This window comes from Atractosteus spatula, chromosome 3 (assembly GCF_055471065.1).
Source record: "Atractosteus spatula isolate fAtrSpa1 chromosome 3, fAtrSpa1.hap1, whole genome shotgun sequence".
In the NCBI taxonomy this organism is placed as follows: Eukaryota; Metazoa; Chordata; class Actinopteri; order Semionotiformes; family Lepisosteidae; genus Atractosteus; species Atractosteus spatula.
In genome coordinates, this window is record NC_142708.1 from 27,952,611 (window position 1) to 27,975,843 (window position 23,233).

Here is a 23,233-nt window from a genome sequence, read left to right on the forward strand (position 1 = left end):
ACAAAGCCGAAGCTATACAAAAATACACACACACAAAGCAAAACAAACCAACATACGAAGCCGAAGCAATAACCAAAACCAAACGGGACCGAAGTCAAACGAAAGGCCTCTTCTTGCTGAAAACCTCCATGTTATATGCTGAATAAGATGTGTTCTGATTGGCTGAGAGCTAATTGATGATGACGTCATACTGAAAGTGTGGTGTAATGGTGGGCCAATGGGGAAGGGAGAACAATCAAGGGTCAACAGTGTGGACATAACACAGCCGCTGGGATAAGTGGTAGGGGATAGCAATTCTCAACTGTTATGCCATTGAGATCACGATAATTGATGCAGGGTCTCAGGGACCCATCCTTCTTCTCAACAAAGAAGACCCCCGCGCAGGCGGCAGAGGTGGAAGGGGTAATGAAGCCCGACTTCAGAGACTCCTAAATTTATTGCTCAAGGGCTATAGATTCTGCTGCGGAGAGAGAGGTTAGATGTGCTCTCTAGGAGGCAGAGTTCCAGGCAACAAGTCAATGGGACAGTCGTAATGACGGTGAGGGGGCAGGGACAGAGCATTTTGTTTACTGAATGCCAGCTGAAGGTCTTTGTATGGTGCCGGAATCTAGTTGGCAGGCGGCAACATTGAGTGAAGCAGTGAGGACCCCAGGACAAGAGTTCACTGTGAGACCAAGAGAAATGTGGATTATGTTTTTGCAACCAGGGTTAACCCAACAGAAGGAGGTGAGAAGGAGATTTGAAAGGAAGTAGCTGAATGGACTTGTAATGTGTAGCGCCCACTTATAGGGAGAGAGGGAAAGTCTGCCAACGAATAAAACCGGGAGCCATTGATGAGCTGTCCAAAGAGTGGATATGAACGGGTGGTGACAGGGGCTCCAAGGGAATATTTGGGGTCTCAGTGAGGTCGGAGTCGATGAAGTTTCCTGCTGTACCTGAATCAACAAAAGTGGTGAGTACATGACCCTTGTTCCAGGAAAGGGTTGCCAGGAGAAAAAGTCCAGATGTCGGGAGGGAATGAGAAATTGTACTAATTGTGTTGGGGAAGGGTGCAGTAGCTCTAGGGGGTCTGGCTGGACATGAGGCACAAATTTGGCTGAGAATAAAGAATGTAGTACCCTAATGAAGTACATGGTTTGGAATGTATTTCCAAACCATGTATTTCTAACAAATCCGTGAGAAAAGGTAGTATCCTATGCGGAGCTTTTCGTAAGGTTGTCAAGCCAAATCGTCAGGACGAGAATCAGGGTCGGTAAACAAGGGTAGGTCAAGTATCAAAATGTCAGGAAAGAATATTGCTAAGTGTGAGTAGAAGAGTGAGCTCTAAGAGATGTATCTCAATCACTGAGCGGGGAGGTGAGTGAGAGAAGGAAACAGGAAAGGTGCATTACCAGGGAAAGTGGGGTTGGATAATTAGGACAGGTGTTGGCGTTTGTGATAATCAGTGTGCATGTGAATGCTGTGTCTTTCACGAGAGTGTGTGGAATGTAATTGTCTGTGTGATTCGGTGCACGTTGGGAATGTGTGCTGAAGCCATGGGAGGCGTGACAGTATTCTTCTTTTCCTGTGTTGTGGAAAATGGAAATAATTTATTGATATTCCACCCAGCTTGAACTTCTAATTTCTGTGTTTAATTCAGTAGACAGTAAAACAGCATATGAGTATTTTTTAATTATCATTAACAGTTCTGTATAAGTCTTCAGTGAAATATTGTTATACCATGAAAAAAGACAAATATAAAAAATGATGACAATTGCATTAAAAATATTACTTGTTGTTTGATCAGGACTAGAAGTGAATTTTATATAAATCTTTGTTTCCAGAAAACCTATGATTATATTCATATTGTTAATAAACTAGGACAAGTCTTAAATCAAGTACCACACACAGTATAATAACTCTGAAAGCATAATGAAGAAGGTATTGTTTCAGTAGTTTTTTTCAGCACTTATACAAACCTTGAATACTTTACATCATAACCTGAATGATAACTGAGGTCCTACTTAGCATTTATCATTTGATCCATATCTGAGATATGGATCTTTAGATTTTAGACTGTGAATAATCTAAAGCACTGCCATTTATTCTTAGTGACTAAATCCACCAAAAGGAAAGGTTGTATTTCTTTCACCCCTAAGCACAAAGTAAATGTTGGAAGGTTAGTTACATTGAATAAAGCAACCTCAAAAACAAATTATGTGCTGCTCAGCATATAATGCATTATTATGAAACTGTCACTTCCAAGTTAATGAAGCATCCTGACCATACTTGTGGCTTCAGGATAATAAATAAGATTAGCTGCCCTTTATAATATCTTGATTGTCTGGTCCAAATATTTTAATATAGCAGCATTTAATTCATATTATTACATGCTAGGCTATTATGGATTTGTGCATTTTACATTTTGCAATACCCTCTTCCACATTTTAATGAAAGCAACATTTTTAAAATAAACAGCTGTAAGTTGGAGATAACGTGAAGCACAAGATGAAGCTGAAATAGGCACAGTAGTATCTACAGTAGCCTGGCCTTGAGTGGCAGATAGGGTCTAATGCAGCTGTATTTGCAGAGGGCTGGTATATTGTGCAATACGTCTAGACATGCTGTGTTCAAAGCACACTATCAAGGGTACTACTGTGGTTCTTTTTGTATTCTGCACAGATGCATATTAGTAACTTGTTATAAGCCAGGATGTATGATAAGCACTTCAAAATCTGATAGACAATGTCAGGATATCCATATGTATGTACCTGTAGGCTGTATAACACCTTCATATTTGATGAAGATAAAGAATAATAAAAACTGGGCGTAGTCTTGCAAAAATTCAATACTGCATCCCATAGAAGTATATCATTTAGAAGAGTAGTATTCTATACAATATTCTTCACAAGTGAAAAACCAAGGGGAATCAATTGATCAGTATGTACCTCAATTAAAGAAAAAAATTGCATCACATCAGTTTAGTAATCTCCAATAGGAAGGAAATTCCAGTAAGAGACCGCATTGTATGTAAGCAAGGATCTGGAGAGAAAGATAGCTTAGAAATCTTGACATTACTGTGCTGAAGGCAGTGGAAGCAATTGAGTAAGTTAAGGGCAAGAAAACCACCGAACTGAAACAACAAGCTATTGAGTGTGGTCAGTGTGAAAATGAACATGATGTTCAATAAATAACTGGAAGTTTCTTTTTTTAAGTGCTTGGACCAGAAAAAAAGATCACAGTTAGATAGCAAAGCTTAATATCAAAGAAGAAACAGGCATAATTAAACTACTGGAGCACAAGCCAAAGTACTGCTGGAGCAGACTTAAATAAATGAACAGTGGAATATATACACAGAGGTACTGTCAAAGTAGTTTAATTCATAGTAGGTAATGTAAATACTCATGTTAAGATAAACAGCCTCTTAGGAAGTTAATGAAGAGAGTGAAATACTGTACAACAATAAAGCAGGACACTAGCACTGTTCTAAGATAATGTCTGTAGTATAGGATCCTTACTGAAAAATCAAGGAATTAAACTAAACTAAAAATCCTCTCATTGTACATTTTTATAGGAAAACATCATTATCTGTAAGGGAGGTAAACACAGGAAATTAAAAGAACGGCTAAATTAGGCATGGTTGAAAAAGAAAATAAACCACCAAGTTGATCAGACCCATGGAAATAGCAGAAAAAAGTAACTGAGAATACGCTTGGACCCACAAAAGCTAAACAAAGTGATTGAAAGAGAACACTACCTTGTTCTCACAATGGAATAAATAAGTCGTAGACTGGCTGGTGGTAAATTAGCATTTTAGATGCAGTCAGAAGTTTCTGGCAAAAAGACAAATTTGCTGCTATTCTTAGAGTGCCATTTCAGAGATACCCCGAAGTTGCACCCAAACTCTTCCATAAGACATTTGCCAAGACAATGGAAGAAACTGAACATATCATAATAAATCTGGATGATTGTTTGGAAAACACCATGGTTGAACGTGATATAGGATATAACATGATATAGGATAACTTTGAGGCAGTGTGAATTTTAAAATGTCCCTTAGACGGAAAGTCATTAATTTACAAATTTAGATTTACACCTTTTCTGACATGAAAATTGGTCCTTAATGCCTGAGCTTGCTCTTAATGCATTTGTACATCTGCAATTCATGTTTTACACAATGTTGTACTAAAGATGCTTGTCTTGTGGGATTCTATTCTATTTCCCTCTTACAGTCTGCACATGAATGTGCCTATTCATGGGTCTTTGAGCCCTTGATGCCACATATTATCCCATCTCATTCTATTCATGTTCAATAGGGTTAAAGCTTGGTGAGTAAGGTATCCAAATCACTGCTGTCACATTCTCATTTTGCCAGAAAACTGTTGTAATCGAGCCACATGGAGACACGAGCGACAGTCTGTCCTACTGGAATGTTTTTCATGTCACGGTTATTCGCCACAAAGGACAGCAAATGAGTTCCCAAGACATAATCAATCAAGTGCAGTCAGGTTGCCATAAATCACTACAGGACACCTGTCCAGACCATCACACCGTGACCTCATCACAATTGGTCTGTTGTGTACATGAGTGTATCATTCTGCATATTTACACTGTACTTGCTTACATTCATCAGTTCATAAATTAATTGATTCATTGATAAAGAGGACATAGGGGACACTTCTGACAAGCCAGCCCTAGGTGAGTTAGTTCAGCCTCCAACATAGTAATTGAACAAAATTATTATTCTGTTGATAAACAGGCCAGATTGGTCCCTTAGATTTTCTTTCTTAATATTCACTAGACTTGATGTTCAACTGGAGAGCTCACTTTATTACTTATGTTCAATCGACTGTCTCACTCACATGGTGAGCTGGTTGTTTATGCAACAGTAAAAAAAAAAACACGAGAGGCATTGTGGTCAGGCCTGAATGATCAATTAATCAACATGAATCCAAAAATATGTAATCAATATCAAAATATGTATAAAGTACTTTGTATTTCTATAAAAAAAACATATGTACATACTGTACATACAGCAATACATTTCTTTTATAAGAAAAAGTCAATGAATCTTGCAGGATACTTTTCAGATGATTTTGTGACACGTTGATGCACCAGTTACATGTGCATCCAGAGTGCTGACTGCTATGGCACAGGAGTAGTCAGAGAAGAAGATGAAGAGTTTACAGTAGGTGCTTATGTAGGATCTAACTGTCCCTGTTTACTTCAGTATATAGAGAGAGGCAGAGGGTGACAGAGACACTTTCAACACGCAGCTTCCTACTTGAACTTCTATATATTATATTTGCAAAGAACATAACTGTAAGTACTGTAATTTAGAGAGTTACTTTACTAAACTATTAAAATTAATACTTTTAAGTTCCAGTTTGGTCTTAGAGGATATTTTACATTCATAAAGATCTAAACAATACCATTGATTTCAATTATTTTATGTAATCTGTATTATATTCTAGTAACCTAAAAAAATCTTCTCCTTTCCCGAGCTCTTTTACACTATTTTTTCTGCTACTACGGGTGGTTGGGAGCTACAGTATCTACTGAAGTAAAGGCACATTTAATACTTGTTAATACTGAATGTCTGTTGCAGTGGCAGTTTTTACTCCATTTTCCCAATATCTAGCTGTACCTAATTGCCTCTGTCAAACCCAGCACCTTTTTAATTAGCCTACTATTCCCTAAGTGCACTGGGAGCTCAATCTATCTCCAGCTAATTTTGCATTGGCTGGTGAAAAATGTGTCTTGTCGTTATTAAATAGGTTGAATTATCTGTTCAGGTATTTTAAGATAATTACTTACATCACTAATGATGCCTCACCACGGGTCATTAAAGAAAGGATTTTAAAAAAATATACTCTGCTGAAGCATGTCTGCATTCCAAAATCAGAAAGAATGTGTGTTTCGACATAAACTAGCAAAGCAGCATGGTCGTACTGTATATCAAGTCAGCAGAAAACGAAAAGGGTCTAGCAAGTGTGCTACTGTATCATTAATTTCTTATGAACTCAGAAACCATATTCATTTTCAATGAAAAAAAACAGTCATATCCGGAAAATTTTCAAAAATTGTTTGAGGATATTGCTCCATTGGAAAACCACATTTTCTACAGCTGATTACTCTTTGGGTTTTCTGCTCTGAATCCTCCTACCAAATGTTTGCCACTGCGGAGAGCAGCCTGAAGCTTCTCCTCGAACAGCTGGAATTAGCACAGCTTGATACCATGAGCTCAGCTTGCTTAGGTTTTCTGCTTCCCTTTTGAGTGAGTTAACTGATGCCATCACTGAAGTGGAAAACACCTTTGAATTGATCACTCAGTCTTGTTGAAAACTGAGCTCATGTGGGCAGTCCTGAGTCTCTCTTGAAGGAAGAAACAGTCCAGCTCCCACTAAGTCCTTTCATGGAACTAACTGAATGTTAGGCATGACAACAGTGTCCCGCCATGTGTGCATTGTCCATAAATTCCATTTTTCCTACAGTACTTCTGATCTTCTGTTTGTCCTCAGATGTTTGTAGCTTGTTTTTTTTCTTTTGTAGTGTCTCGGTCAAATTTATGGCCTATCTTGCTTCTGTTGCTGGGTTTTCTGGGCAAAATAGTCTTGTTTTCAGTTAGTGGGCAGGTGTGTAAAAATCTATATTCTGTTATACAGAAATGAACCTGCACCCAACTCTACACACTTTTGGTAGGTTGGGGAGATATGTTTAACAGATAAATTCAATACAGGTCTATTATTCAAACTTTGAATGATAATTATATTTTAGCAATTCATTTTAAAACCTGGATTTAATGGATACAATAATCTATGAATTCATTTCAATAAAACTTCAGAATTCAGGAAGTTTTTTTTTGTGTTGACAATGTTGTGTTAAACTGAAAGTCTTGATATCAGGCGTTTTGCAGGAAAACTGAACACAGAAACGTATGTGGACTTTGTTTTTGGTTTGTTCAATGCAATAATCTTGGTTTGAATTGTGCAGTATAAATTGTTAAACATGACGAGTGTACTAAGCTTTAACATTTCTAAAACTAAACAAATAATAATGCTGTTTTCCTTTACATTCAGTATGCCTGATTTTTTAAAGCTATTGTATATAGTACTTTTCCTTACATGTAATAAACAGTTTTTCTTTTATAATTTAAACATACTTTATATACTTTTAAGTAATCCATATGTGATATTAATGTCACATTCAGTTGTTTTTTACAGATGAACCATTGTGAGAAGGTCATCAAAAATCATTGTATTTATGTTTATTTAAATCTGTTACCAAAATTAAGAAGACGAGTGAATGAAGTGAATGAGCTGGGGGAAAACTGGGAGACAGGGTATCCTCTTCATAGCATGATTCTTGAGGTCATCTTCACTGAAGGTCTTGTACTAAGAAATCACTCTGACACTGCAAATAAGCTGCACAGACAACTTGACAACATCTTTATTATTTATACATGAGTATTTGCCCTGTTTCCATGTGTTTCCATGTTCTATACTTTCACCATTTTGCCCTTCATTTACTACTGACATTTTTTGAAGCAGTTGTCTCTGGAGTACATAAATCTGCTTATTTCAGGCTACCTGAAGGGTTACCTGACGTACAATAACTGACCACACTGTACGTGATTATAATTAGACTGCCGTGAAAGGCACGAACCTACTGTAAAAGAGCAAAGTAACCTTCTTCAGGCTGTTTTGAAGATTCAATTGCGATCTGTTTTCTTCATCAATGTTAAACCTTTGTTTTTGCAAAAAATAAATGCAAAGAGTTCACATTTATAATAAAGTGTATAAACTTATGTAATTAAAAGTTTCTTCTGCTACATAATCCACCACAAATGTCCATTAAGTAAAAACACTAACAATTAGGCCTTTTTTGTGTACAATTTTTAAAAATGTTTCTTCACATTACAGATCTCAGTTTTAATAATGCCTAAACCAGAGAGTATGAGAGCGGCTGGCTGTGGACTTGAGTCTTTTGGTTAAGGGTGTACTGTAGCAGAAATGGAAAGACTCTAAGTGGCAATGAAGAGTTTTTGTGCCAAAGAAGGGATTTGTTGAGAGTAAAAACTAACTTCTGTCAGTGGGTATGCACACTAGCAAGGAAGCTAATATAGTAATACATCAGAATCAGAAGAAATCAGAATCATTTACATGAGATTCGTGATAGGTACTGGAAAGGAAAGATTCATCATCACCTAGTCCCAAAAAAGGGAAAATATGTCACACTGAGTGTAGCAGGATATTAGACACCATGCAAGGCAGACCATTCTGGCAGCTTTGACATTAGTGGAGACAACTCAGCTCTCTACATCTTCGGTGATCATCTTCATAGTGAAAGGAAATCCATGCCAGTCAGGTGGCATTATGTTAAAAACTGTTTGAAATTGTATGATAAGATGATATAATAAAGCAGTCTAAAAATGTGCTAATGCCTGTTTTGTTTTAAACATTTATTTTAAGACTTGCCAAATTGTTTTTCAAATATATATTTATATTTAATAGAAAAATGTTTTCAAATATATCAGAGATGCATGACATTAGCAGCAGATGGTATTTCAACTATTTTATTTCACAACTCACTAATTGAAGAAAAATAAACCCATGGTTTATTGCCATGGTTCCATGGCTGACCCATAGCAGAGACTAATCTGTGTGGCTACATTAACCTGTGACACTTTTCACACTCCCAAAGCTGAACAAGCTCATGAACATCTTTACAGTAAATTCAGGTTTTTGTTATGGAAATAGAAATGTATTTTCTACATACATTTCTACATACAAAGAAACTTTCTTACTTGTAGATTATATCCCCCCCTTTTTCTCTGTGGTTGTATTTTTGGCTACACATCCAATTCTTACAGGCTTAATCCCAAATGTCCATTATGCATTGTCACTCCACATGCAAGTGGCCACAAACAGAATTTTGCTCAGTGACAAATTGGATCTCAGTGCTACCTGGAAAAGCTGAGCTTTTTCTGCTAGAACTGGAATACAGGTCTTCTAACTTGTTAGAAGGTAACTCAACTCCATGACTTTGTGCAAGAAATGTGCCCAAAAATCAAAGATGTGTTTCTAAAATTCAGGACTTTTCCTGCCTTTTGTCAATTATACAATAGCTTATGCTTTTCTGTTTTCACTGTAATCATTGGCCAATTAAATACAGTACAAAGCACTTTTATTAACTTAAACATTCATTTTTGTGAGTGTCAAAGAGGAATAATTACTTTATCCATGAAAAGAGGAATTGCTCAGCCTTGCTCTTTATTTATTTTCTTCTTTATCTGCACCAGACTCTCAAAGTGATTGGACGTCAAACGACTCATTCTACAAGGAACAAAAGCTCACAAGATGAAAAAGAATGTCTGTTCTGGGGAACACAGGGAGAGTGTAAGTAGGCTTTCCATTGTTTTCAGGAGCTTTGTCAAGCAGTTCATAATCTGTTTTCAGAAAGAATTTGCCAGTTATCCAAAGTAAAAGTGATTATGACTGTGTTAATGAGTTCTTATACGGTAGTATAGCACATTACGGCACAGTACATTAAGCTTAAGTCAGTTTTCCCATACTGTTTTGAAAAGCTTTATAAAACATGGATTATGATGTTTTCTTTTTAGGAAACTATATTTTTGCAATATCTTTATCTGTTTGGCTAGAGTTAAGTATTTCCATTGCTAATTTATACACTGAACATTCAATTTTAAGTACTGTGTTTTCTTATTACATTTAGGAGTTAAGACAGGTAGTGTACCTTCTTGATGTCAGAATTATTTCTTTTTGAGTGGTGCAGTTTTAATCTGAAGCATGAAATTAAAATTTTATTCAGATGACTCAGAGCAGTTTCATCTCAAATCATGTATGGTCAAAATTGCTTTGAAAAATAAACAGACAAAAGGCACAGGTAAGATGAACAAGACTGATTTCTGTGCTCCATAAATATACTGTATACAATATTTTTGCAAGGATCTGAAATCTTTAAAACGTAGTTATATTATATTCTAGTTCTTTAAAAAGTAGTATACTGGTATGGGCTAATGAAAACAGGTTGTTACCATATACTTCACAAAAACCTTGCTGTAATTTGCTGAAATATTATTTAATGAATGTTAAGAGAGATACAACTAACCAGAAATGATATAAATTACCCAATGAAAAAAAAATTCTATAATATTATGACAGTAATAATATTTCTCTATGTGGGTCATGCAGATATGTTTTCATTTGATATTGAATGAAAGTTACCAAAGAGCATTTCCCCATTTTTTCTCCTGGTGAATATTTGATAATCTATAAATTAAATAACATTTAACATTTATAAATAACATTTTAATCTTTGTTGTACTGTAAGCATCAGTCTGAAATTCTGAGTTTTCTTTCTTTTGGTTTCAGTCTGCAACTGTGAGGTAAAAAATATTTTTTTCTTAAAGTCCAAAATGCATTCTGCTAGAATTTCATTGTTCAATGCAAACTGGCTCCCTACTTCATGCAAATTGCTGTACTAGGAGGAGGGAAATGCAATATGTAAACTGTGGGCTAAATACAATACATCCTATTTCAAAACCACATTATGTGTTAGTTTGCTTGTCGGGCGTAGTCTGAATCATCCATGACCAACAGGTATAATTTCACTCTTAAAGTGTGGTTATTTAAAGACCAGTTAATGAGGATGCAAAGCACTGCAAGAAAAATCAAAGCCTGTTCAAAGAATTTAGAGGATTATAACCAGAAAGCTGTTAACTGTGTTTGATAAAAAGTTAAAATGTAGCCGTATAAGGATAGAAGAAGTACAATTGTAATCTTCTTGGTTTCCTCTATATTTATTTACAACAAACTGCACAAATATTGCAGATTAGAGTCTTTTAAAAATCACATTTCTTCTGTAACATATGGTGGAACAAAAATAGAAAGTTTCTGATTATTAATATTTCTGAATATGAATATTTCTAAACATGTAAGAATTATAAAGCGCCAATCTTATTATAAAAAGTAATATTTTTACTTGTATTTGCAGAACAATAAAAATAACTCCATCAAGCCAAAATAAATTCAAAATTGGAGAGTCTTTGATTTTACTTATGACTTATGTTTAATTTCATGATCAAATTATTATGGTAATAGGTTTAATCCAGAACCTTATAGAAATGTGATGGGATGAAATACACATGCTTAACTTATAATAGCACTGGCTGACTAGCTGTTAAATAGGAAGTTTTATCTGGAGATACCATTAAATAACTGAATGCTACAGTAAGTAAAAGTTTGAATCTCTAATATTAAAAAATACTATTCATATTAAAAAATTACACTTAGAAAATATTGTGGTAATTAATTACAAACTGAACCGTTCACAGGACTTACCTAATTCATCTACAGTATTTACAGAAAGTTCCTTAGCCATGGTTAAAGTCATGGCAAACTTGAATACAGTATATCCAGGAAGTATAAGATACCAAGGAAAAAACATGCAAACTCCACTCAGAATGCATTCCATCAAGAACTGAGCCCAGAATCCAAGTCAGACCCTACTAAACTAACGATTACTTCAAATATATGTTAAATATGTGCATATGCTGTTTTAAATAGCCTACTCACATGGTTTATTCTCTGAAAAGTACTGTAATAAAAATCTCCAGGCCTCTTCTTGCAGTGCCTTGAATTCTTTAAAATGTTTAAAGTAGAAATGTAATAGCTAGATAAATGAGAACAAATGACAAATCCACATGTTTAGCCAAGGTGTTCGCAGTAGAAATATATCATCTGGTGTCACCCTTATATTCCTAAAAGAAATTACTTTTTCATTGCTATATAAATGTTCCTGCAGTACGTACAGTAATTTGCACTGCCACAGCATTATGTATATACAGTATAGTGATTCAACTACAACAGATTAACTGAAATACTCTTTCAGAATTAGAAAACTACATTAGTCGTAAAATTATTGTAAGAAAAAATACTGTAGGCATACAATTGAGTACATGAATTCTGTTCTCACAACCCATCTATCACTGTATGCTGGGTTTTCCAAAGTATTTTTAAGAATATAGCTGATTGCTTTACTTTGTAAAATAGGTTAGTGAAACATAAACCCAAGATTCCAATAAATTTAAAGAGATTTTTGAACATACTTTGTGTAAAATAAACCAGCAAAGTTTGTTTTTAAATGCATGTAATTTTCTTGGCTCACTGCAGAGCTTCTTCATGACTGTAGGCTTTTAAAATTAAAAGTGAAGGAATCCATGCAACGCATGTAAAATGTGGACATAAATAATCATAACCTGAAGAGAACCGATTAATAAAAGCAGACAACTTTTAATGGTTTAAAAAATACAAATATAAAAGTAATTCAGTTCTGTGTTAAAAATTGTAATTTGCTTCTCATTCTGTAACACTTACAAGTTCATATTACAAAGAAATAGTGGTGGGTTACATTTCTGGCTGTCAAACACAGACTTAAATTTAAATTTTCTTATTATTATGTGACACAACTTAGTAGAAAAATAAAACAGAAAACGTCTATCATTTGCTTTAGAAACGATTTACTAAGCCTAATGGCTATTTGATTGAAAAGTACAGAGCATTACCTAAACTCTAATGAGGAGGGCTGGACTGTTACTGTGAAGTTGTTTTCCACTGCCTTTCATTGGAGACCACAGGAGGTGCAGTTAAGACACAAAGGAAGACAGCAGGATAATCAGTTTGTCCTACTTTTCTGTCAACAGCAGCACTGATGTTCTCCCCTTCTAATGATAAAGTTTTCTCAGATTTTGGAACTACAGCTTTGGTTCAAGGCTCTTCTGATCGAACATGTCTTGTTGATGTCTGAACTCAATGGACAGCAGATTCTTTTGTTTGAAACGTCAAGAAGATATTTAAGTAATGAATGATAGCAACAGAATTTTGAAATTATGTCTTTGAAATATACTTTATAATGGTATATGCAGTATAGGTGATATAATAAAGGCCTACATAATATTATAAATAGGCAATAGTAACCAATATGGATATTTAGGTATTCAATTCTAAAATTACTAATTTTACTAGGTGAGATAAGACAAATGAGAGAACAAACATATTCTTTATATAAATGTGAATTTATTAAATTTCAAAACTACATCTAGAAAATGTAAATTAATCTAGCTTTTCTGGTAACTTCATGGCTCCAGTCATGGTTTTGTGAATATTACTGAAAACCAATGTCTGATGTATTATGCTTTGATGCACAAGTCCATTATATATTTGGAATCTGGTGAAAACAATTTAAGTGAATTGCCTACATACAGTACCTAATGTTAACATGACTGTAGCATGTGCATATACAGTATTCATTATGAAGACTAAGAACTATAAACAACATGCTGATAAATATCTATCAAAGCTGTCCAAATTCTTTTCACTGTCAGCATCAGATTATATAAAAGTACTGTAATTGCTTGACCACATTTCACTTTTCTTGGGTTCAGAATAGGGCTTCATTAATGGATGAACATTAGATAATGATCAATACTGAAGTACTTGCCAGGCTATTTGACTCCCCACTGTATCATTATTTGTTGATTCATTGGCAGATGTATCTGAATTATATGAATACACCCGGAATTTACAAAATTTAAAACAAAAGTTCATTTTGTCACCTCTATAAGTTCATATTTTATTTTTTAAAAACAACAGTGGTAGGGTACATTTCTGTCTGTCAAATACAGACTTGATTTAACTGTTCTTGTTATTACAGTACGTGACACATCTCAGTATAAACATAAAACAGAAAACCTCTACTATTTGCCTTGAAATGATTCTTATTTATTAAGCCTAATTAACTTTCATGGTAGTATACAGTATATAATTTACACAAATACTGTACTGTACAGTGTATTCTATACAGAACGAGAAAGAAGATGTATTTCTGTCTTAGCATACTGCATGAATGAACATTGAGCTTGGTGTAAAATCTAATTAGGATATTTATTTCATCTGCCAGTCAAGAACAAAAGCAAAACATCTTTTTTTCTGTTCACTGAAGATTTATTTTGATTTTCACTCTAGACACATGGCATTACAGTTGGTTATTATTACACAGAAAATAAACTCAGTGTATCAATTTCTCTTTAAGAATGGAAAATGAAAATTTCTATTTAATTCATTAATACAATGTCATTTTCGGTATCATACTGGAAAATACACTATACTGTATACTGTGGTTTTTGACAGTATGTACTGTATGTTTTTTTTTAAATAAGGGGCCAGGCTCCATAGTATTTACTGTTTTACTTTACAAATTTACTGTAAATGTAGTTAAATATTTGTTTAATGTGAAAATATTACAATTAGGAAAAACAGTACAATAAGTTGTAGGAATAATCAATGAATACACTGTAGTAAAATCAAAATATTTTGTTTTAAATATGATCATGCAGCTAAATCACATCACCCATTGTGTTTTTTTCAAAGAACAGTACACACCCTCATTCTCATTGAAATATGTGAAATTTGTTGGCGTTGATCTTTGGTCTTAATTTCAAGTTAAAAAAGAAGTGCCCAGTGTATCTACTGTATATACAGTACAGTATAGTGAAAAAACTTTGAACTACAAAATACTGAAACTATCTGACAAAGATTGCCTTTACCTTCATTCAGTTTGAAATAAAGGAAAACAAAAGCTTGTTTGCCATTAAGCAATTCAAAATGGAACAGCATGCTAATGCTGAACCCAAAAGGCATGTTTCGTATTTTGATTTTTTAAGCTCTTGCGTACAGGGCTACTGACACTGTTCTGTGCTTGTATGAGAACTGTCTCATACCCTTAACCTCATGCTAGTTATGCCATTGTTGAGAGAAATCAATCTAACCATGTGCCTGTTCGAAGTGAGCCTCCATCGTCCAGAAGGCTTGTATTAACACTGTGAACAACTACTGTACCAGACAAATCTAGTTGAAAAAAATCCCTTCTTGCAACTGTCAACAACTTTTCTAAGCTATCAAGAAGGTGAAAAATCTGACTGATTATTCAGAACCCATCTTCCTAGCCTAAGTCTACTGTCAAAAACATTTGAATCTTAGTTATGTTCTTTGGGAGAGCATTTTTATTTTACAGTAATGACTGTTATATAATAATGAAGATAATGTGCAATTAAAATATCAAGAAACGTAAAACATAATTGGGGTATGTGCACACAAATGTCAGTACCCATTTTTTCTGGTTTTGCAATATTTATATTACTTCTCTTTCATGCAAAATACCGGCTACATTTGTCCTTTTTCCATTTTTCCAAAGACTCCTTGTTTATACTGTACTATAATTGTAGGGTTTGTAACTGACAGCAGTTTACATTCCCTTCCTACAACAGTAAATGCAGTTGAATTTTTGGTACTGAAACAAAATCAAGAGGATTAAGGTTGAGACTATTGTAATATACAGCTCTCTTGTTATTCTTTTAATTAAGATGGTTGTGCAGTCTCTTTATTGAAAATATTAAAACAATACATCACAAGAAAGGTTACAAATAAAGGGAAGCCGTTTGGACCATCTAGCCTGTTTTGATAGTAGTAGTTAATTGATCCAAGAATCTTATCCAGCCTTCTCTTGAATAAAGCCAAATGATTATTCCAGCCCAAAGAAGGAATCTTATTTTAAATGTTATCAAATCAGTTGTCATTCCACACCAAAATGGGGAGGTTGGCTATCCTTGAGAGACACAAAATGTTTATTTTATATTTGGATGATTTATATGCATTTTGGTAAGATGTTATTTCTGAAGGGATGACAGAAGGCTTCATAATTATTTTGAATTGTTTATACTTAAAATGCATATTCCTAACAATGGATTAAGAACTAACTTGGAATGTACTGTATTCATATTTTCATTAAATATTTATTTGACAAATTTAACGCAATCATCAAATTTCAGTTCTTGAAAGAATTTTGATTTTTTGTGAAGTATTTGAGAATGCCTGGAGAGTTCTTTTCCCAATTATTCAGGTCATAGATCTATAACTAGCTCCTGTAAATAGAATAAGTGGGCATCTGAACTTTTACTCTAATTAAAAAGAGGAAGATTAATAGATACAATTCTAAACTGTCCACAACCTCATGATGGATTAATAAATGAATAGTTTACAAAATCAAAGTGATGTTTACTAAGCACTGATTAGATTAGTGAATAGCAGTGTCAAGACTCAGAGAGAAGATTAATTAAATTCCAGGCCTACATACAATCTATAATGATAAAGGGCATCTTTTCTCCAGATCTTTGGAATCTTTTTTCAGGGTATGTGCTTTTCTTAGTATATACATTTGAGGCAAAAAACCCATTTCATCTGTTCATGCACCCTACAGAGGGTGCTCTTGAGTGTCTCGTTTAGACAAAATGTTTAGTAAAAACTGTTCAAAATGTGTATGACATTAGATGTTTAAATGTTATGAAATAGACCATTCATTTTAAAGTGAGATTTCTAATTTTTATGAATTTGTTATTTTTCAATCCATAATGTATATGTACTGTTCTGTACAGAAACTATTTTGGTATCATACAACCGGTGGATTAGTTCACTGTATTGATCTTTTCTGCAAATAAGATGACTAGAATTTAGAGTACTGACAATTTGAAAGTCTGGAAAACTCCAGTACTTGGAGCTTTTAATTATGCTATATTTTAATGACAGAATTTTACAAGTCAGTGGCTGAAATCAAGAACTGTTGTACACTGAAATAGCATTGCAAACCCATAGAGGTTTGCGATAAGCACCCAGAAATGTGTTCAGAAAATCACTAAAAATACAAAAGTGAGTCAGAAGGTATCCACTCCTTTCATAAGGTGCTCAGTTTTATTCAATTTCAAGTGATTTACACAGATTTTTTAAAGCTTATATTTTTTATTCAAAACAAACTTTTATACATTTTATACTTTTATGGGTGAAAGAAAAATACTTTTAAAAGTTACACATGTAATTGAATGGCCTCTATCTGTGTGCAATAATAATGGATCACATGAGGTCAGAATACTTATAGTCTCTGTAAGATCCATCAATTGTGTAATAAATTTCAAGTAAAGATTCAACAATGACATCCAAGAAGCTTTCAAAATACAGCTGTAAAAAGTTGTAAGCTTATAAAGCTACATAAAGGCACAGACCTCAACTCATCATGCTACAGATTGTGTTGAATTAACTACATATAAAACTGAATGGGAGAGGACAGTTCCATCAATTATTTGGGTCATTTCTGTTATATAAAAATGCATTACAATTTCCTCTGATACAAGCTGATTGATGTTTTGATTTTGTTGTTCTTAGAAATACAAATAGTATTTGCAATCACCAAAAGTGGAAACATACTGTAAGTTGCTTTGAACCATTTCAGCATGAGGGGAATGATAACTTTTTCAAAAGGCTTTTGCCAAGACTTTATTTTTGCCTGATTATAGGCTTAGTAACATAGGAGAAATCAAAATTTAAGCTTGCATGATACTTTGCCCGGAATGTGGGATAATTGGAAACATTCATGTAAGGAAAAATTAATTGAAACCCATGTTGGCAGTTATTGGTGATGCAGGATGATGGGAAAGATACAGTATGTACTGTACTGTATAATTCGACCAAAGCCCAATTTTGAAATTGTAGAAGATTTGAGTAGAGAGGGTCAGACATTTTTTCTCTGCAATAGATTCCAGCACCTCTTGAGGTATTCCCAGGCATTCCCCAGCAATTTCAGAGGTATAATCCCTCCAGCAGATCCCATCTGTCCTCAGGGACATGTCCAATAGAGTTGATACAGGAACCTACTTGAAGACATCATAACTAAGTGTGGTAACACACTGCAAGCCACAAAAGTCTCAGTTTCTGTAAAAAGTGTGTTATGGGTGAACCCAACAGGAAGTAAGCACCTACTTCTTTTAAAGAAATGGAGGCCAGGAATATGTAGAACCATGTCATGCTGAGGGGCTTAGGTTTGCAACCGTTACCTCACCCACTTTACACCACCAGATGTTCATCTGGGTGACTCAGTGAAGGATATTTTCTGATGCCTCATTAATGATAACAAGGTGCAAACCACAGGAATGGCAGGAATGACTCAGCTGAGTGGATAACACTGTCTTATTATGAGGGCTTCAACAGACTTGTGAAGTAGGGGCAGAAAGAAGTGTGTGGATTTCCGTGAGTGAATGAATGTTGAAAAATACAAGTGATGCTTGCTGAAGTTTGTGGATCATAAATAAGGCTAAACAAACAATTACATAAGGGATTTGTCTTTGAATATACATTAATGTTACTGACCTTACTGTAAATTGAGGAAGATATCCTCAATTATAGGAAGTAACTGTATTGTTGCTAACAGAGAAAGGTCTTTTTATAACCCCACTCCTGTTAAACTCTAGGACTTTAGCAATAAAAATACCTGGAGCATAATGAATGAATTATGAATTTTGAATGAAATTATCAATGGACATATATATTGCAGTTAAGAAATGAAAAGCTAACAGAAAAATGAAGGACTGAATAAACATAGCAGAGGCCAACTATACTGTACATACAATCTAATATAATAGGAGAAAATGTGAAGGTAATGAATGTATGGTGTGACAAGAAATGGCCAAGAGCATGTGAATATCATACAGACCCCAGAAATATTATTGAAATACATATTACAGTATATCAATGATAATGTGAGTAAGCTTGTGAATAAATGGGGACAGATAATGAATCACTCAGTCAAGCTTAATTAACAGCATGCCTAGTTGAGCACTCTCCAGGTTATGTACAGCTGTGAGCTTTAAATAACCTAGAGCTTTGATCAGAGATGTACTGTATATGAAATGTGTATATGTGAAAACAGGAAATCTCATATAAATGTAATACTTCTTTGAGTTATTGTGATGTAAAAACAATGCACACAAATATTTACTGTCTGGCCATTCTCCTCTTCTCATATTTTATTTTGGTACAAGTCCTACTGCACCAAAACAAAATATGAGAAGAATAGGAAAAGCAAGTTAAAACCAAAAACACTGCAAACTCAATTCAAGTAAAAGACGTTTTTACTGAATATGTTAAAACTAGGATCAACTCAAACCCATGCAATCTCTGCTGTACTTGGCCAGTTGCACATTAACACTTAGGAAATCCCACCTGCAATTAGTTTATGGTATTACCTACAGTATATCTTGACAGTGTAGCACTTCTTTTGCACCAATTGGAAACCTTTAGAAATAGTGGTCAGAAACTCATTAGATGTTCGAGTATGAAAAAGAGCTTAGAATTTTTAGAAATTAACACAAATTTTAAAATCCACCTGAACTGCATTTAAACATGTCACAATTGTCTGTTTTTGTAATGCACAGAAAAAACTGCCCCACTTCTGTACCACTTCATCACTCCCAATGTCTGAAAAGAAAAGTCACTCTGTTGTAAATATGATTTGTTTAAAATTGATTCAGGTGAGGTATGACTATAATTGTCCCCAGCTATTAGGGAATATTTTATAATTCATCAGTAGATCGTGTTGATTACTTTGTTATTTTGATCACATTAATTGGCACACCAGTTGGTCTTTAGCTTGACGTTTCAGACTATACCACAGGTTAGCCAGGTCATTCTGATTCATCCATAAATTTTACAGAACCCTAATCATACATGATTCATAGTATGTGCTTCATACACAATCCATGATGCTACAGCCACTGTAAATGTCTGTACCTATTTACAATAATTGTTTAATCATGAGTAATGAGTGTAAAAAATTTAATGAGCAATTGGTATTCTCGCTAGAAAACAATATATTCAAAACACAAAGGAAAATATAATGTTTCAGTTCTTTAACCAAGGAAGGATCTTTTTAAGAATAACAAGCATCATTTTAGTGACAGGGGACTTTGACTGCAAAAGTGGTCATCATGAATCTTATAATGTGTCTAACACCCATGCTGACTCTTGCAAATTATGCTTTTTGTATGCTGAATAATAGGTGCTCACACAACCTACTGTATACATTGCAGTACACTTATGTTAAAAATATCAATGTTTACATGAATATGCAAATTTGATCAGAATTTTGCAATATATTATTATTCAGTATGAACAGTCTTTCTGCACCACATGTTTGGAATATTGAGTAGAATTTAAATTACGTAAAAAGTAGGTGACCTTCAAACCTCACACAGACCAAGAGCTGCAAAAGTCACTTTGAGATTCCGCATAGAACTGAGTGTTAATCCATTTGATGATGAAACAAATTAGATCAAAAATAAAAAAAAAGATTTCACTCTGAAGAAAAAAAAACACAACTGAAAAAAGACCTTTAGATTTCAAAGTAATGAAGGAAATACACGCTGAGGTGTACAGTCCAGAAGAATTATCCATGATGAAGCTTTGCAGCAAAGCTCATTTGCATGTTGCTCAGTTACAACACAGTCACAATCCAATATTCTAAGGACACAATGATTGGGTGTATTTGGTTTAGAGGGTGATTATAAAACACAATCATACTGCGCTCAAAAGGTACATATTTTTAAACCCACTGACTAGTCGGATTAATATTTGATCACATTAAAGTCCTGCTCTGAAATGCAGTCTTTCCAACCTTATGGCAGTCACAATGCTATAATTAGAGGTTTACATTGTAAATTGAAAAAAAAAATGAAATGGAGAAAGAAAAGCCACTTGGATCTTGACTCCCTATGAAAGCTCACAAATTTGGCAAAACATTTTGAGGTACTGACATGGGTTGCATATTACTAGTTTGAGAAATATATTGCATGAATAAAAGGGCATTCATTACCTAAATGAAATATTAGAATATTACATTCTGTCTATGTACAATATAGTGTTTCCCCTTTTACTCTACAAAAATGAATGTTTGTTGCTGTGTTTTGTTATTAGATCTTGCATTGGCTGAATTAAGAGCATGCTATCAGCATACAGAAATATGGAAATATTTCTATTAATCAAACAACATTTTCCTTTTATCAATTTTCTGGGCATTTTGGTATCTTCATGGAGTTTATATGTTCTCTCCATGTTCGCAAGGTTTCCCCTGGGTGCTCTGGTTTCCTTTCACAGTCCAAAGACATGCTGGTAGTTTAAGTGGCTTCTAGGAAAACTGTCTCTATTATACAATAGGCCCCATGATGCACTGGGCTCCCCTGCGACCCTGCATTGGATGAAATGGTTAGAAAATGAATGGATGTTTCAGTTGTGTTGTGTTTCTAACCTGAACAATGGCCTTTAAAAGAATTTGTCAGGGTTTTGAAAATCGTAAATAAAAGACCCAACACAGAAGTGGAAACAAGAGCCTTGATAAAAATCATTGTGGCATCTGGAAATTGTAATTAAATATTTTGGTGCACTAACAGACTCCAATGCAAACATCTGTTTAGCCCTACTGGTGTCTGCATTTAAGAAGTTTTCATATACAGTACAGTATGTCTTTGTTTTTGCCTACACTCAGTATCAGTTCTCTGTGTTCCAGTTGCTTTGCGCAGTATTAATTTGAAAATGGAAGAAAGAAAACACAACGTTTTGGTCGTGGAGCCTTCTTTAGGTATCAGGTGTCACACCTGGAGAAGGCTCCAAGGCCGAAATGTTGTGTTTTCTTTCTTCTCTTTTAAGCATGGAATAAACCTATTACTTGTTCCTTTGCAGCCTACGCATGTTTGCGCAGCTACTCCACTGAATTAATTTGAAAAGTTTAACTTGATTTACGAAAATGTATTTATAACACAGAGTGGCGACAGTGAAAACTTTCATAATAAAAAGTACTGCAGACTGCAAGGTACACAGTACACAAAGATACCTCTGTAAAGTCACTGAATTTAACAGACAATAGTCACAGAATATTAGGGGAATAAAATGTGAGTAATAGTCAGAACTCTGGATTGCAATAATTTTGTGTAAAAATTACTTGGAAATGGAAAATACACCATTTTATTTACGACGTGTCAATAATGACCTGAATTGTGTAATTTGTTGTTTTTTGTGTAATCTGTGTAAATGTTTTGTTGGGATTCAGCTAATTGCACTATTTAGGATGAGGTTCGGAAATTGAACAGAAGTATTTATTGAATTACCATAAGACAACATTTTCAAAGAACTTCTTGTCATACTATTGAACAATAATCTGATAATTTGTTTTAGTTAAACTTCAAAATGTTATTGCTTCCATAATTGTTATTATAGTTAAATACTGTAGTTATGTGGAGTTATTTTATCAACTGAAATAATAATAATATGCAATTTCAATTTTCAATTTTCTGTTATGTATTTTAAAAGTCATAAATAACTGTATTTTTATCAATTTTAATTCAAAGAAATTACTGGATTATATTCCAAACAAAACCTACACATCCTAATCTTTATTTTCTGAATAGATTCACTATTCACTGAGCAAAAAATAACAATACACATATACTGTATCTGAAATCTCTTTAATTTGGACATAAAGTCACCCTTTATCTTTCTATCTAAAAGACAAAATAAGAAAACAAAACATATTTCCTTCACCCTGAAAAGATCAGATGATCTACAGCCTAGCTGTGTATAAATATGATTTTTTCATAGTAAATGAAAAAATAAGACACTGTATTATATTTTTCTCTTGCTGTTTCTAGATGTGTATTACAGAATATTGATGTATTACAAAGTATTACAGAATAATAATGCATGTTGCTGAGAAATCATCAATGAAATGAGACCGGGGACCATACTGTAAGTGTTGTAAAATCTTTGAAGAGAAATGACTTAGAGAAGGCAGCAATCCTAGTGTACCCTTGGGTATTTACTTTAAAACAAATGAAAAATCAATGGTTTAATGAATAAATAAAATATTCTATATTATTACCATTCAAGGGACTGTGAGATTTTCTTTTAAGATTGTTTTTTTTCATAATACAATGTTCAGCCAATGGCAAGAAATATACAGTACTTGAGACAGAGATTTCAAAATCTGCTTGTGCACTAGTTAAACAGGAATTTTTCAGACTGGTTGTTAAATCTCGGTTCTTTGACAAACTTGGTTCTTTAAATTCTTTGACAGTATAGACATTTTTACAAATTTCGAGTTAAGCACAAAATTGCGAACTTTGTGTAAGTACTGTAAGCCTCTCGCCACGGGCAAGAGTGCGAGTTCTGAAGAACCGCAAGGTCATGCGGCCCTTGCTCCTCACTGGTCACTGTGATGACTAATGTACAGGTTGTGCAGCAGACATTTCACCGCAGAAGTGTTCCAACATGATCTGCATGCAATTTAACAAGTAGTATTTGTT

The 23,233-nt window shown here is 34.2% G+C and overlaps 1 protein-coding gene across 1 annotated transcript in view; it reads left to right on the plus strand.

Annotated features, from left to right (window-relative positions):
- Window positions 1-9,280: 9,280 nt before the first annotated feature.
- pde4d (phosphodiesterase 4D, cAMP-specific) overlaps window positions 9,281-23,233 on the plus strand; it is a 439,211-nt gene continuing 425,258 nt past the window's right edge. Inside the window, exon 1 of the mRNA XM_088912390.1 lies at window positions 9,281-9,377. Within this exon, the coding sequence (XP_088768516.1) occupies window positions 9,339-9,377 (39 nt within the window). The 5' untranslated portion in view covers window positions 9,281-9,338. The remainder of the gene's footprint in view (window positions 9,378-23,233) is intronic.